This window comes from Hippichthys cyanospilos, chromosome 4, assembly GCF_059441005.1.
Source record: "Hippichthys cyanospilos isolate Australia breed blue-spotted pipefish chromosome 4, RoL_Hcya_1.0, whole genome shotgun sequence".
NCBI classification, from domain to species: Eukaryota; Metazoa; Chordata; class Actinopteri; order Syngnathiformes; family Syngnathidae; genus Hippichthys; species Hippichthys cyanospilos.
The window spans coordinates 20035847-20051316 of NC_142372.1; the positions used below are offsets into that span (position 1 = coordinate 20035847).

General features: G+C 40.0%; 1 protein-coding gene across 11 annotated transcripts in view; it reads right to left on the reverse strand.

Moving 5' to 3' along the window:
* Positions 1–15470, reverse strand: part of neo1a (neogenin 1a) — a 163516-nt gene that overhangs the window by 21467 nt on the left and 126579 nt on the right. For 7 of the 11 annotated variants that reach the window (XM_088413297.1, XM_088413296.1, XM_088413291.1 and 4 more), the window contains exons 8-13: positions 11012–11246; positions 9703–9857; positions 7714–7862; positions 5880–6018; positions 5598–5647; positions 2177–2321 (exon numbers count right to left, since the gene is read on the reverse strand). In XM_088413297.1, coding sequence (XP_088269423.1) covers positions 2177–2321; positions 5598–5647; positions 5880–6018; positions 7714–7862; positions 9703–9857; positions 11012–11246 — 873 coding nt within the window. The remainder of the gene's footprint in view (positions 1–2176; positions 2322–5597; positions 5648–5879; positions 6019–7713; positions 7863–9702; positions 9858–11011; positions 11247–15470) is intronic. The other 4 variants (XM_088413299.1, XM_088413294.1, XM_088413298.1 and 1 more) reach the window with 1 other exon arrangement.

Below are 15470 nucleotides of genomic sequence, written 5' to 3' on the forward strand. Positions count from 1 at the left end.
ACGATTGCAGCATGGACTTTGGACTGCATTCATCATCAACCAATTGTTTACATTGTAGCCAAATGTCTTCCACAGTCCTTAGGGCAACAATTACTAAGTACCGAGGGACCTCTTGAGCAAATAGAAATAGAGGGTGCAGAATTGCATTCGTGCAGTCCTCCTCTGTTATCCTCATGCATGAGATAGAAAGAGTGCCTTTTCTCCTTCGTTGTGTATAGTTTCTCACAATTGTCTAAAAGATGAACTTGACATTTAGGGGTTCCACTGTGTGAGTGTGTATACAGTGATCCCCCCTACTTCGCGGTTAATGGGGGCTGTCAACCCCCCGCGAAGTCTGAAACCTGCGAAGTAGGGTATTAGTTCCTAGATTTCTATGTACGCCCCAATATAGCCACACTAACCATAAACAATCCTTTTTTTTTGTATTTTTGTACGTTTTCTATTTTATTTCCTTTGTCCTATTATTTAACATGACATTATCCTAATTAACATTATAAAGATGTGAAAGAGTAAGCAAGTCATCACGTTGAACTTCACATTTATTTTGGCTCATGTATGGTGTATCATGTAGTATCTGTTGAATAATAAATCAACAACAATCTTAAAGTCAGTAAATTAACATATAAACACTAAATCTATGAATTTACTGTATTTTTAGCCGACATTAGCGGGTTGGCAACAACTAACAACTACTGTACTAACTATAAAGTGCAACCTCTACACAAACGAACACATAAACAGAATAAACACTCATCGCTTACATAGGCAGTAGCGTGCGTTATCAACATAAATGATAAGAAACTATAAATATGAGCTTACGTTGTCATTCACTACGTCACCGTAACGAGCCGAATGACGCACAGAGAACGTAAAACAGGAAACGGAAATGCAACGCGACCCGACAAATTAAAAGCATATATTTCAAAATAAGATAAAAAAACGTCACGAACTCTAATGCTTGAAGAATTTTTAACATAGTTATTAACTAATATTACTTCGTTATTTGATTAATACAGTACTGTATAATGTACTTTTTTGCTTTTTTCAATTTTTGTACATTTTTGCAAATTTTGAAATGATTTTTTTAATTGGAAATATTTTTTATTTTTCCTGGAAAAAAACGCAAAGTACTGAGACTGCGATATCTGAGACCGCGAAGTAGGAGGGATCACTGTATATCTATGTCTATCTACTGTATCTATCTATCTATCTATCTATCTACTGTATCTATCTATCTATCTATCTATCTATATATATATATGAATTTTTACCCCCCGTTTTATTAAGTTGTGAAATTGTTTAATTGCTTTCAACATGCTCATCTTGTAGTTGGTACTTGCTTCATTTACCGACTATTCTGGGCCATCCTTGGGGTATCTTCTTAAGTCTGCCAAACCCTGTGCCTCCGAGGCTACATCTCCCCCTAAATGCATTTGAACCAACAAACATCCTTCTGTTTCATGCCTCCAGAATGTTTGAAAAGGGATAGAATCAACATTTAAGTGCAGATTCTCTTTGATGCAGTGCACAGTGGGAGGTCAAGGCACTTGAAAGTTGCTGAGCCAACATCTAATATTAATCACCGATTGATTTTGGTGATAGCCGCGGGGGATGTAACATTATCATGCAAACCCACTGAGACAAGTTAAGATCATATTCAGGCACTAATAAATTAAAAAGGCCCTGGGCCACTGAGTCCCCATTCTGAAGACTAAGAAGCTCTAAGCACCATTTTAGTCGTATCGGTCCGAAAGTACCAAAACAAATAAACCAAGTGAATGATAAGCGAAATACATGATCGTATGCATAAGTCCTTTGTTTCAGTAGGGCCGGGTCAATTAATAAGCTGCATAATCAAATGGGATGATTACAGCCCTTCAATAGTAGTCGAATATATTAACTCTTTTTTTAATCCTTATAAGCAATGATTGGGTGCGCAGTGCAAAGGAAGATGTGCAAAAAAAATGACCAGATGTCACTATTTTACACACAATCAAAAATCACAGATTGTTTCAAATCATAAAAAAATCTTAATAAATTGCAAAGCGTAACATAAATTAAGCAAACACGTGTCAAATATGGCACCAGTTATGGCACAGCATATCCCAGATTAAAAAGCAATAGTAAAAAAAAAAAAAAAAAAAACGACCACAAGCAGTCATTCAGTGTTTGTTACCATCAATGAGCTTGGAAAGCTGGGTGCCCCCAGTGGTCTCTGCCGTCTCACTTCTCCGTGATCCTTTACGGTATCGGATCTTGTATCCAGTGATTTCTCCATTCTGGGAATTGGGAGGCGGCGGCTGCCATCTAAGCATGATGCTCTGTGGAGGGCAATTGAGAATCAATCCAACTAAAAAGGCCATGTAAATGGCTACATTATACAGGAAACTGAAGTATGATACTACAGCTGGCATTGTTTTTATTCTGTCCTGATGCGTACGTGCTCAAAATGTTCCCCAATAGGCAATAGGGAAGACGGGGTATTTTGGGTTTGGCACTCTGAACCTGGCATTTCTGTCCTCGGTTCCCAAATACGTATTGAGTGATGTAACGCAGTGATAAACAGGCACGCACTTTTCACAATATTTTTGCAACATGTTGCAGGCACCAAAAACAACATCAGTTTGAATGTGAAATATACTATCTGTATTTAAAACATGTAGTTTCTCTCTCCCTCTCTCTGATTTTTTTACTCTTTTTTTCATTAAGATTTTACACAATGCCCCAACCGGTGGAATTACAGTTTGGTTTGTGGCTGAAAACCTCAGTGTGTAATCTTGGAACACGCCAATGCGTGCCTTGCGAACACCGATGCTTGGGTGCCAGGGTTTCTAAAGAAAAGCCACGGCCAGCCAAGACGGTGCCATGTTGAGGCTTAAAAGGTGACTCCATTTGTATGATCTTGACAGTGATGTGAATGCCTCAGGAAAGAAAAAAACAGGCAAGATGGCTCAATGTGGGAATTTTGCTTGCAGGCCCACACATCACGCTGGGATTCATGCATTCGGAATTTTGTGTGTGTTTAAAGAGACGTGTGGGGGGTAGCTCAGCATGAGCAAGGAGTTAATTAATGCTTCCCTACTGTCACACTGATGCACAAAAGGCTGAATGCATGCACAGGTCACACACACTCTCCAACCAGGCCCCTTTTGGGGGAAAGGCACAAATCAAATTGCGTGACGTATTATTCATACAACATGGTCCGCTACTTTTCATTCTGGGTGCATTTGTCTCTTTCTCTCCTTTGAAAAAAAGTTGAGCCGACTTCAAGCTGAGGAGGAAATGTGACGGAACAAAGAACATGATTTGTCCAGTAATACCGTTTGCAAATCATATGAGCCATAAGTGCAAAGTATAATGCGACTTGTTGAAAATCAATTGGTCTGAAAGCAAAGAAATAAAACAGAAGGAAGAATTTAAACAATGCATAGAAACAGAAGGCCTGTTGTTTGTTTCAGTTCAATTGGGCTTGTTTCTGCCTCAGACCGAAACAGAAAAGTGACCATTTTCTCGCAAATGACTGCTTTTAACATTTGCAGCAACACCCATTGTTTTGGAGCACTCAAATCTCAGCTGATTCTCCCTCAACATGGGTGGCCAGCTCCCGCGCAAGCTGCTCGTGTGTGATAGGATTATTGAACAGCTTCTTTTCCCGCATTGCTTTGACAGCTCTCTCTCACTCAGTCTGCGAGCGCCACTGACCAGCAAAGTCCTCCAACATTTGCAGTCAGCGCATGCACCTTTTCTATCTTCGCCTTGGCTTCAGGCTCTCCATTTACACATAATGTCTCACATGTCATTAGTAAGAAACATCTTTAGAAAAGGGCATCCATCACTTGGTGGAAGCGTACAATAAATAGGCCTGCAGCCTTCTGTTTGAAGATGTACAGTCATGGATAAAGCAAGTGGCCATCTAAGGCAGCTTCCCATTTTCATCAGGAGCCTGTTGTGAAGCCTGCAGCCGTCTCAGCCGCCTATCGAATCAGCGGTGTCACACAAGAGCTACAGTGTTCTCAACTGTAATAAATCGGATTCAACAATTAGACTTAAAAGACACACAGACTTGCTGTCAAACTTATAGCTGGAGGCCTGAAGGCAAAACAAAAAAAAAAAGAGGTGGCCAATATTTAGAGTAAATCTTTGTATACTTATATATAATGTATTGCATATATTATTTCCGTTATGGGTAAAGTTACTTTACCAAACATGCCAGCATCACTAAGGAACCCATCTTAAGTCAATACTGCATTACAGTGAACCCTCACTGTATTGCTGCCTTTTAAGGAAATGTTGTTAAGGTTTTTACAGTTAATAGGCAAGTCCGGATTTATAGTTTGTAGTCCGTTAGTGTAGTACCATGTTGTGCAACAACATACTGACATTTAGTTTGGATTCTCTTCAATGTCAGTTTTAAATTTAATCTTAAAGAGTGACTAACAGTTTGAAGTAAGCATAATTTGCCTTCAATCTGGAGAATTGTGCAAAAGTCTTCTTTCTTTTTCTCAAAGTAATGTATTCTTTCTTGACAGTCAGAAAAAATGAGAACCGATACTAAAGAACAATTTAAAAATTGCCTTTTAATGTTTAAATATCTTCAAAGCGATTGGAAGGAGTGAAATCCGGGTTAATTTCTTTATAAGTTTGGGGTCTCTTTCTGTACTGCATATACAGTGTATATATATATACACACACACACACACACCGCATAACATCACACTTAAATGGGGGGGAGCCAGCTGAAAAGAATAATGTCAATAAAAACAACAAGAACACTGTGTTGTTTCCATGAGGAGTTGCTCACACTGGAAGGGAAACATGATCAATTTCTCCAATCATGCTTCAGGCAGGATTTTAAAATAACAGTATAGCAACACCAATCGTATCATATATTATTCGTTATGCTACAGTTTATTTTGAAGCATTGTCCGGCCTTCTCACAATGTTTGGCTGTTTTACAATAATGGAGTAGACTGACATGCAGAACATTCTTCCCATGTATTTCATTGCACATCTGGCACAACAAACTAGAAAAAAAAAAAAAATCTTGTCCGATCCCTATTAGTTACTGCCTGGCAAATGTGTCTATCCTGCCTGGATCATGTTACTCTTTATTGAGTGATATCACTGCAAAAGAGGAGCTATTAGTTTCTTCTATTGGTTCTGAGTGGTACTGGCCGCCGATTATAGGTTTTCATAGGTTCCGACGGATCGCGGGACGGGATTATATGTAACAGTGTCGTATATTAGCATTTCAATGCATCCTTTTGAATCCTCCTGTATTGTTTGTCCACAATATGTGAGACTTGCATACCCCTTCAGCAGCATTCCTTTATCTGAAAGAGTACTGATCAAATGTGGTACAAAAAAAAAAAAACATCTGACAGCCAAGTCCGCTACTGATGAGGCGATCGATAAGGGTTCACGCATTCTCTTAACCCGTCGAGTCTGCAAGTCTATGTCATGCATCTCGTCGCACAAGCACATACTCACACACACACACAGAGCACTGGCGTGTTGGCAGGGAATCTATTTTTCAGAAAAAGAGCAGCTCGCTCTAAGAGAAAATAAAGATAAAAACCCTTAAAAGGATGGCTTACCTTTGAATTTTGCACCTCAAGGGTGAAATTTTGAGGAGGAGCACTTGGCACTGCAAGGGAGAAGACAACTATATTAGCATCGAGGAAAACTGTCACTCACTCCAAAAAAAAAAAATCAATACACTGACTGCATGGCAATGGCTGCTTTTACAACTTTAACAATTCTTAGTTTTGACCGACTGTCAGTGAAGTACAACAGCACCATATTGAGAGTTGTCTCTAACATGTTACTTGTTTGAAGGTAACCAAATATGTTCCCGGTACAAATTGGCATTGACTGACCATCAGACAGCGTGCGGACCATAATGTCGTCAGTGGAGACACCTGGACCGTGCTTATTGTTGGCCACCACACGAAAACTGTACTGCGTGTTCTTCTTCAACCCGGTCATGGTGTACGACTGACCATCAACGTCAACATCCTGGAAGACGGATAGAAAAGCGTGTGAGGGGCGTCTTGAAAAGCACGAGAGACACATTTAGAACATTGTACTGAAAGTAAATCAATGCATATGAGCAAACGCACTGTGGGTTTAGCGATTTCATTTGCACAACGTAATTTGTTTTCTTCACAAATTCGAGCCTAGGGGACTTTTTATCTTTACCATTACACTGTCACGGCTGTAACATTCAGGTTTTCCAAAAGTGACGGAACTAAAGCATTATCTTATCTATCTAAGATCAAACCATAAAAGTGCAGCATAAATTTCGCTTCACTAACTAGGCCAATCAGCATGTCCTAAATTACTTGAAACTCATTTGCATATGCTTCTTAGTTTGTTAAACCTAACAATGCATCCAAAGAAGTCTAATTATAACTTCATCATTTGGGTGTGATTATTATCTATAAATAGGAACTGAATAGATGCAGATGCATTATAGAATACAGTATGCCGGCCTTTACTTTTGTAGATACAGTACTACTGTTAGAGGTCATTTTTCTGCAGCTTTCTCCGCTTCTCCGTTTTTACCAGCTCTTCTCAAGCTCTCTCCTCCAGGGAGCTGAGGCATCATTACTCAATGCACTGGATGACGTATCATTCATTATCATATTAAAGGCTTTTTAACGCCTCACTGGCTTGCAGGCGGCAGCTGCTGGGGCTGAATAAATATCTAACCTTCCGAATTATACTCTTGTGAAACAGTTACCTGCAAAAAAAAAAGATGCCAAACTTAACTGAACAGGACCTTTGGCATTATGACAGTAACCCTGGGCTTTAACGGTGTAATTAGTAAACCGGTCAGTACAATTAATATATAGAATATATTATATACAAGATATGTAAATATAAGAAGTTTATCAACAGGTGCTTTGTACATTAGCAAACATATAGAATACTTAGCAGTTGTGTTGGTTAATGAGTCTTTCATTTTTTTTTAAATATTGATTTATTTACCCAGTCTTTCATTTTTTTAAAAATATTGATTTATTTACTTATTTTTAAGTAGAACATAGCACATTCAACACTATTTTTAAAGAGGAGCTCAAAACCCCAAATTCTATTTGACAATAATAGCTTCTATGCAACACTAGAGATCCAAGCACAGTTAAGATGAATATTGTATTTGTGAAATATGAATTGAGCAGCAGAATCCCTCTGTTATTATCCATCTCTGGGGGCGGCCATTTTGCCACTTGATATCAACTGGCATCCCAATTGCTCGGCACTCAGTTAAGTACCGTTCACAGCTCAGCTTGTGGATGTGACATGACCAGCACGCAAACACCACATGACCTAATCTGGAAAACATTTGAGCTGTGATTGTTTATTACCTCAACCCTGAGGAAATGTGATGTTAACATTGAGTGACATCCTTATCTTATCCTTAGCTTATGACAATCCAGACAGCAGCGCAAACCTAACTCATTTGCACACCGTACTACCATTACCTCAATTAGTGAGTAAACTCATTTTCATTTGATTGCTTTATGTTCATGGCCAAGGTGTATTTTTCATACATTTGTTTTCATAATTAAGGTTGGTGAAAAATTACGGCTAATTTCATCACAAATTTAGGCTACCTCAGTGCCATAGGAACAAACCCGTGTTGTAAATTGAGGCAGGCCAGTAGTTTGCCATCTTTCACAGAAACGTAACTCCGCCAGTGTGACCAACCTGTTCATTTCCAATGCTTTTGTCTATGTAGTACAGCTTGTAGGTCAGGATCTCTCCATTGCCCGTGAGGGGTTTGTCCCAACTCAGAGTGACGGAGGTCGGTGTATTCGATGACGCCTGCAGATTCGGGGCCGGACCGGGAACTTGGACTGAGGGGCAAATGACAGATGACATCAGGATTTGGAATGCTCGCGATTGAGAAATAAATGCCCACTTACAAGAACCGGTCTAGGTTTCTATTCCCATAACAACCTACTTCAGGAATTAGAGTACACTACTTCAAGTTAAGCTGCAGGGCAAAGTAACATAATGAGCATCCATCCACTAATCCTATTCAGGGTCACAGAAACAAAAAATGGAGTTTATCTCAACTAACTTAGACTGACAGGCAGGGCACATGCTTGACTAATTAGTCAAGCACACGGGATTCAACACCTACACGTGACTGACTATATGTATCATCTGCATTATTAAAAAACAGGAAAAATGGTGATTGATGCATGCTTGTTTGGTCTGCTGAGCACCCGTGCAGTCTTAAGGAAAGGGGGAGTGGATGCTCCAGACACAAAGTATGAGATGCATGAAATGCATTGATGAGGCAAGAAAATCTCATGATTGGTGGCCGATTGATCAGTGCTGGACTCATCGGGACCAGGCTATTCACGTGCACATATGTGTGGTTGAGTCTGTTTGGGCGGTATGGGGGCACTACTCAATTAGTGACGATACCAACTTGAGAAGTCTGAGTACGCTGTCGTTTTCCCTGATCAGTACTGGGAGCGCGGCAATGAGCAGGAATGCTCAGAGATGCATGAATTAAAAGCTGCAAAAAGTGCAGTTTGCTTGTTACAGACACTTAATGACTGAGTTCTGGTGACAGGTCTGGCACCTGCTATTTGTGCTTAGAAGTACTTTGGATTTGAAGTCTAAGGGCTTGTAAGCTTTGTGTGCCAACACACGCCTTCATACTTTATGGAAAGCTTTGCTGGATATATTCTTGACAGGAAAGACAGGCTGCCATTTATCAGTGTGCATATAGTCTGAAAACGTCTGCATCATGTTAAGCCGGTCTCTGAAAAGCTACAGTATGCTGTAGGCAACCAGATAAAAGGTTTAAGCTCCAATTTGAACCCAAGGCCTCACAAGAGACAGAAATATAGTGTTCAGGTAAAGCTGGAAAAGCAAGACGGTATCCTCCCCCCCAATGGACAAGTATGATCCCACTGGCACTAAAAGTCTGTTGATACATCTGCCTGCCCTCTAAACAAGGACACGAGTAGAAAGAGAGTGACTGAAGGAGAAAGTGGCAGTGAGTGAAAGGCTGCCAGGAGCAAAGGGACATCAGTCCAGGCAGTTGTAGGGAAATTCCATTCACACCTCTTTTATACATGGAGATAAGAGTGTGCGCACGAGTGCTGAAGGTGAGAAGCTGACACTTTCGCACACAAATAGAGAAGAAAGCCCCACTAAGTCCCATCTTCTTTCCTTTATGATTCATAAGTCTCTTTGAGTCAAAACATTTTAATGAAAAACTCCGAAGCAAGAGGACATTTTTTTGGTTGTACTTCTGAACATAAAATGTTACTTGCGTGAAGCGCACGGCGCGCACGCACACAAAAAGACTTGAGAAATGCTCCAGGGTAAACAAGGGCAAGCTCATAAGTAGAAAATTCGACAATTCTCTGGTGCGTTGTTGGGTGGTCGAGCTTAAGAAGACTTGGCTTTGTGTGAGCGTGTTCAGCGGTGGGAGCCCGTTTGAAGCCTGTGTTTATGTACGGCAGTGAATATTTGCATGGGTGAGGGTTTATTTGCACATTTGTGTGCTTCTTTTGAGTGCATCCTGTTTTCCTCTGTGAGCTTATACGTGCAGGTTTCCAACAAACTAGCTGGTGTTTCCTTTTTGTTTACGCATCCTGTTTACTGAGCACATAGATGAACCGCACAGGAGTGCGGTGTGTGCACATGTAGGTGGACATGTGTTTTCCTCACCTTCAGCCTGGGTGGCCACCTTCAGCCCGGCAGAGCTTTCACCTTGGCCGTTGACGTTGTGGGCCACAACCCTAAAGCGATATTTGGTGTCTGGCATCAGATTCTGGATGGTGACCTGCAACTCCCCCGGTCGACTTGTATTTACAACTCGCTCCCTGATGTGGACACAAATAAACAGACACACACATCAGCCGTAACACTGTTGCATTTGCAGAAATTAGTTTCTAGTTTCAAATGATAAACATGAGTAACTGCACATTCACACAAGGATCGGTTCGAAATTCAAAATTACTGCAATTCGTTCATTTACTCTGGCAGAAGGCAACCGGATGGCTTTTGTCATTAATACATTTAACCAGCCTAGGAGTCTGATAAAAGGGCAATTTACTGGTAGCTCGTCATTTAAAAAAAAAAAAAAAAAACCTCTTCTGTTTTGTTTTGAAGAATTAGGACTAAAGAACTAGGATGAGTTATAATATGCATAGAATGCCTTAAATATTGACTATGAAATATAAATAAATGAATACTGAACTAAGATAAAATAGGGTTGAGTGTTCATACATTGAAGTATTGGGATATTTGGCCATCGCATCCCGAGGCGTGAAAAAAGGAGAAAGAAAAGGATGCTAAATCCCCCTTTTCAACGGTAACAGCTTCTACTCTTGCCTTGGAAGAATTTTTATATGATTTTGGAGGGCAACACTGCGACTTTCTGGCATACAGTCACTTGAGGGGGTTTGAACTTAAGACTCTCAAGTGCTTTCCTAACAGAATGATCCAAGCAAGACTTTATGGAACTTCATTTGAAAGCTGAAGCTCAGTCATGGTGGAGCAGAGAACATCCTTCTCCACGCTGTTGCTACAAAACCTAAATTGTCTAAAAATGTCTTGTTGAGCTTTGCATTAACATTCAGGGAAAATAACAGGCAAAAGCCCAAATCTTTAGAGGTTAGTATATCTAGTATGAAGAAATGATTGAACTTGTCTAGCGAAAGAGTCAAACTCCACATCGGAATGTAAAAGTTGCTTTTAGCTCCTTGAATTCGCCTTTGAATGTTCTGGATAATATGCATAAGAAGTCTGCATTGTGTCAGAAATGGGCTTTTCGATGCTCGGTGTTTGTTAATCTCAATGAAAACCCTTTAGAGGAAATAATTAGCTTTAATTAATAAACACATAGCGCTTTCAAAAGCGCTTTAACTACTTTAATGAGATCCTTTCGGAATGGCCCGAAGCTGAGGAATGCACTCGGCGGTCCCCCACAGAGGAGCACGCCCATGGCACAATCACAATGTAGACAGTGTATTACCTGCTCGTGCCTTCCTGGCTGTAGAAAACAGAGTAGGTTAGCTCGTCTCCATGCGGTTCAGCCGGCGGGCGCCAGGTGAGCTTGATGAAACGGGTGGAAACCAGAGAAGCCACGACGTCGCGGGGGGCGGAGGGAGTGGGTCCTGTTGGACCAGCTACACCCCCGGATCCTGGCGTTACATGGTCAGTAGTGTTAGGAGTCAGTGAGGGGGGAGGGAGAGGGGGGAGAGCTACATCTTGGGGTGGGGAAGAGGAGGTGGGCGGGGAAAGGGTGAGGGAATACAGGGGAAACGGAGACAGCATGGGGTGTGGAAATGGCAGAAATATTGCCCAGAAAAAGAGAACAGTTTGGAGGGGAGCGGAAAAGGAGGTGGAATGCAAATGACGGTGAAACGAAAGAAAGAAAGAAAGGAAACAAAAACAGAAGAAAAAACAAAATAACAACAACGTAACAAAAAAGACGTCTGGTGTCACAAGAAAACAACTAAAACAGCTCTACTACACTGACAAAGCACAATACAAGGGGGATACTACACATGCTTTCTATAACACAACTCTAAATTGCACATGACATCCAACGCCAATTAGTCAGGAAGTCTTCATCATTTAGAACAGAACCTTAATGGCTTTTTTAGAGCTAAGGTTGAGATAAGCCCCATTTGCATGTTGAGACGGAAGTTCATTTTGAAGGCAAAGTGCTCTCTCAAGACATGCTAAATGATGCTTTCAAACACTTTTCCATCTTATTCCACCGCCTGGCCGCAGACATTCAAGTGATTTATTTAATTTGATCAGGGTTTGGGAGGGAAAAGGGGGCGGGGAGAACAATCTGTGGCACGACACGGCAAGATCTTCTTTCCATTTGCTTGGCGAGTGGCCCGGACCAAACCTTATGGAAAGGAATGTCAGTGCACACAACATATTTCCATTTGCGTGCAGGTCAGGGGAAGCGATGGGAACAAAATTCAAATACACCGAAGTAACATTTCGAGTGTACCTTGCGTTATTGACAGACATTGAAATGCGTGTTGAAATGCGAGTGAGCGCTGGCTTATTCATCTGTCGCTCCATCGGGGCAAAACCACTCGTTTGCCTTTCGATGGTTTGTTTACCACTTGGATTTATTTAAACCACAAGTGTGAAAGATGTGCAGCTTTTTTCCTTCAAAGTAAATGCTCATCTACACATGCGCACACACAGTGATTAACCCTCTTTACCAGCACATCTACAGTGGACCCCCACAATTCATGGGGCATAGGGACCAAGCTAGCCTACAAATAATAAAAATCCCGATGCAATTGACGCCCACTGAAAAGGTGGTAGTGGAACTTAATTCGAACTATAATTTCTGTGAAAGTGGTACGGCCCCCCCTTAGAAAAAATATTAACAGATACTGGAAAAAATAATGCGAATATGCAAATTTCAAAGTTCTAATGGCAGCTATGCCGGGTCAACTGTATACTCAAACTACAAAGATAACATGGAGCAATAATGTCACAAGTAAAGGACATTGCGGTATAGTTCTTCACCAGTGAAAAGTTTATGGAGGATATATTGACATTTGATATCATTTTGAATGATATTGAAAGATATGAGATATGAATGATATTTTTTCAAATATATATACATACATATATATTGAGAATTTGGGGGAAAAAACGAATATTTTCAATGAAGAAGAATACTAGCATTTATGCTGTGATTTTTTTTACGTTTAAAATGGAGTGATCCATTCAAGTGTTATCACCAAAAAATGGGTCTTCGCACCACGAATAAGCCCAAAAGGGTGCATAGAGCATCACAGGCTAAGTCAAGACACTAATGACGCTTCAATTTTCACGTCATCTGCAAATAACAGACATGCAGCAGAGTAACCAGTGTTTGTCTGTCCAATCTGTCTTGAACATGTAGGCTCGAGGTTGTTACAGTCAGGAAATGTCAGCGTCCTACCGCAATTGCCAAGCTCCATTCATAGCTGATTAATTGTATCATTAGTCATTGTGCTGAAGGTAATGAATAGGCGGCATTAGGGCTTTAATGAGGAAGGTTACTTCAGACCTGCATAATATATCTGGGCCACCAACACATAAGACAAGTGGGACAAAGACCAGTACAGTGAAGCATTTGTCTTAATATGAATAGAATGTGGAACTGGAGCTCAAGTTAAAAAAAAAGAACACTATTAGAGTCAACGACATATTGGAGCAGTGGTAGGGAGCAAGGTGAACTGTGAGTAATATTCTGGACTTCCAGCCCTTTGGTCACAGGTGTCATTCTTAAACACTAGTTCACAGCTGCTCCTGTAGGCTGTTTGCCAAAGGTTTGTGTTAAATATCTTGTAATAAATTTGAGGGCTGCGAGGGACACTAGACCATAGTAAAAATAATGTGATAAAAATAAAGCCAACTTCTGATAGAATCCATTTAAAAGCTTTACAAGTTCAACTTTTAACAATTTCGGACTTGTCTAATAGCCTTCTGGTATTTTCCGGAGATGTGACACGGGGCATCGTAAAACGGAGAAAAGTGATGAAGATTCCAAGGGCTCATGACTGACATTGGACTTAGAAAATAGTTATTTTAGGGGCAGCAGTAAGGCCCAAAGTAATATATATATATATATATATATATATATATATATATATATATATATATATATATATATATATATATATATATATATATATATATATATTATACACACACGCACAATCCTTTCGTCTTACGAACAATCTGACATGCCGGTCAATGTATTTGTACAATTATTTTCGCTTTGCTGCATCAACAAAATCAAATGTTCACGCTGGTCGCGGTAACGCTGAACGCTATTGCTCTTATAATGTCACAGTCACTGTCTCAGTCACGGTGTCACATCAATCACAGAAATGCCGATATGCTATTGACCGAACGCCTTTATTTAGCTTGATGGCACAGCTGGTCGGGATGGAAGGAAGGAGAGAAAATCAGTCAAAAACGGAAGGAAGGAATGTTGTGAAGACTTTGTAAACTTTATCCGTTAGACATGGCTTCTAAAATTGCGAGTGGCGGTAAAGGAAGAAGTAAGAGGATGATGACAATAGAAACCAAACAGGAGATAATAAAAAAATACGAAGGAGGCGCACGCATGGTTAAACTTGCTCGTGAGTATGGCCGTAACCGCTCGGCAATCTTCTAAGGGCAAGACTTTCCTTGCCGGGAGACGGACCTCGATCGACAAAATGGAGAGGCTTCTTCTATTATGGATTAAAGAGAAGGAAATCACCGGTGATATGTTCTAGTTTGAGAAAAGTTCTTGTTTAAGAAAATAAATCAATAAATTCTGCGGGTTGGTCTCAGCTCCCCTTCGCCTCCACCCAGCTCAAGTCACGTCGCCCCAAAGGTAAATGCCATTTTTCCTTTGTATATTTATGTTAATTTAACCGTACAGTAGATTGTTACTAATTTTTAATATGTGTATAAAGTTGTGATGTTTTTACCTAAGGTTTTTGCACGCGTTGCACGCATTCACTAATTAACATAGTTTGGATTGCCCGTCATACGAGCAATTCGAGTTACGAGCGTAGCCGCTGAATGGATATATATATATATATTTATTTATTTATTTATTTATCAAGCCCCGAATAACTGGCAGCATCCCTGTGTGGGACTCTTAAAATAAGCCAAGCACTTCATCAAACGGTCTGAGTGCACAGATAAGAGAATCACTCAGGCTCCAACGAAAAGTAGGCATTCATATCTGCCAGAGCCACACACAGGACTGGGGCCAATAAGGGCAAATGCAGCAAAACATGCCAGGTTCTTGCAAAAGATAAAACAAATCTTAGGATAAGCTGCCATTTTTAATTATCTTTGATAATGGTTACTATATAACTTAGTAGAAGCAACTCCTGCATGACTATGATGGTCGATTCCAGTCATGGACTTAGATCTGACAAAAGGAATGCACAATGTCGTCAAAAAGCAGTGCGGCTTATACTGAAGCAGCGCATAGCTTTACGGTGCCTTGTGAAAGTTTTGATTGACTCACTTGGCTTTTACCCGTTTTGTTACTTTTGAAGGTAACGGGTGGCATCAGAGTGATGTCGAGGCTTCATAACAAAGGGGGTGCCTAGATGTGCACGTAATTATTTTTTCCAGTTTATTTTTTTCCTTTTTTATAATTTATTATGATTGTTACTAAAAATATGTTTTATTTTATTATTAAAATAATAATAAAAATAATAATATTGATAGCATCATCATCATAATTTGAAAACTTAAGTCCAAGTATTATTGCAGTAAATAAAATTCTAAATAAAAAAAATGTTTGGAATTACATGTTGTAATGTAATTATAAAACATTTCAAGTTTTTTCATTTATATAGACATGTCATGGAATGTGTTATGAAAAAATGAACAGAGCAACACTTTATTTGTGCTTTTCCATCTTTTTGCAACAAGAATCCCATCTCTGATAAAAA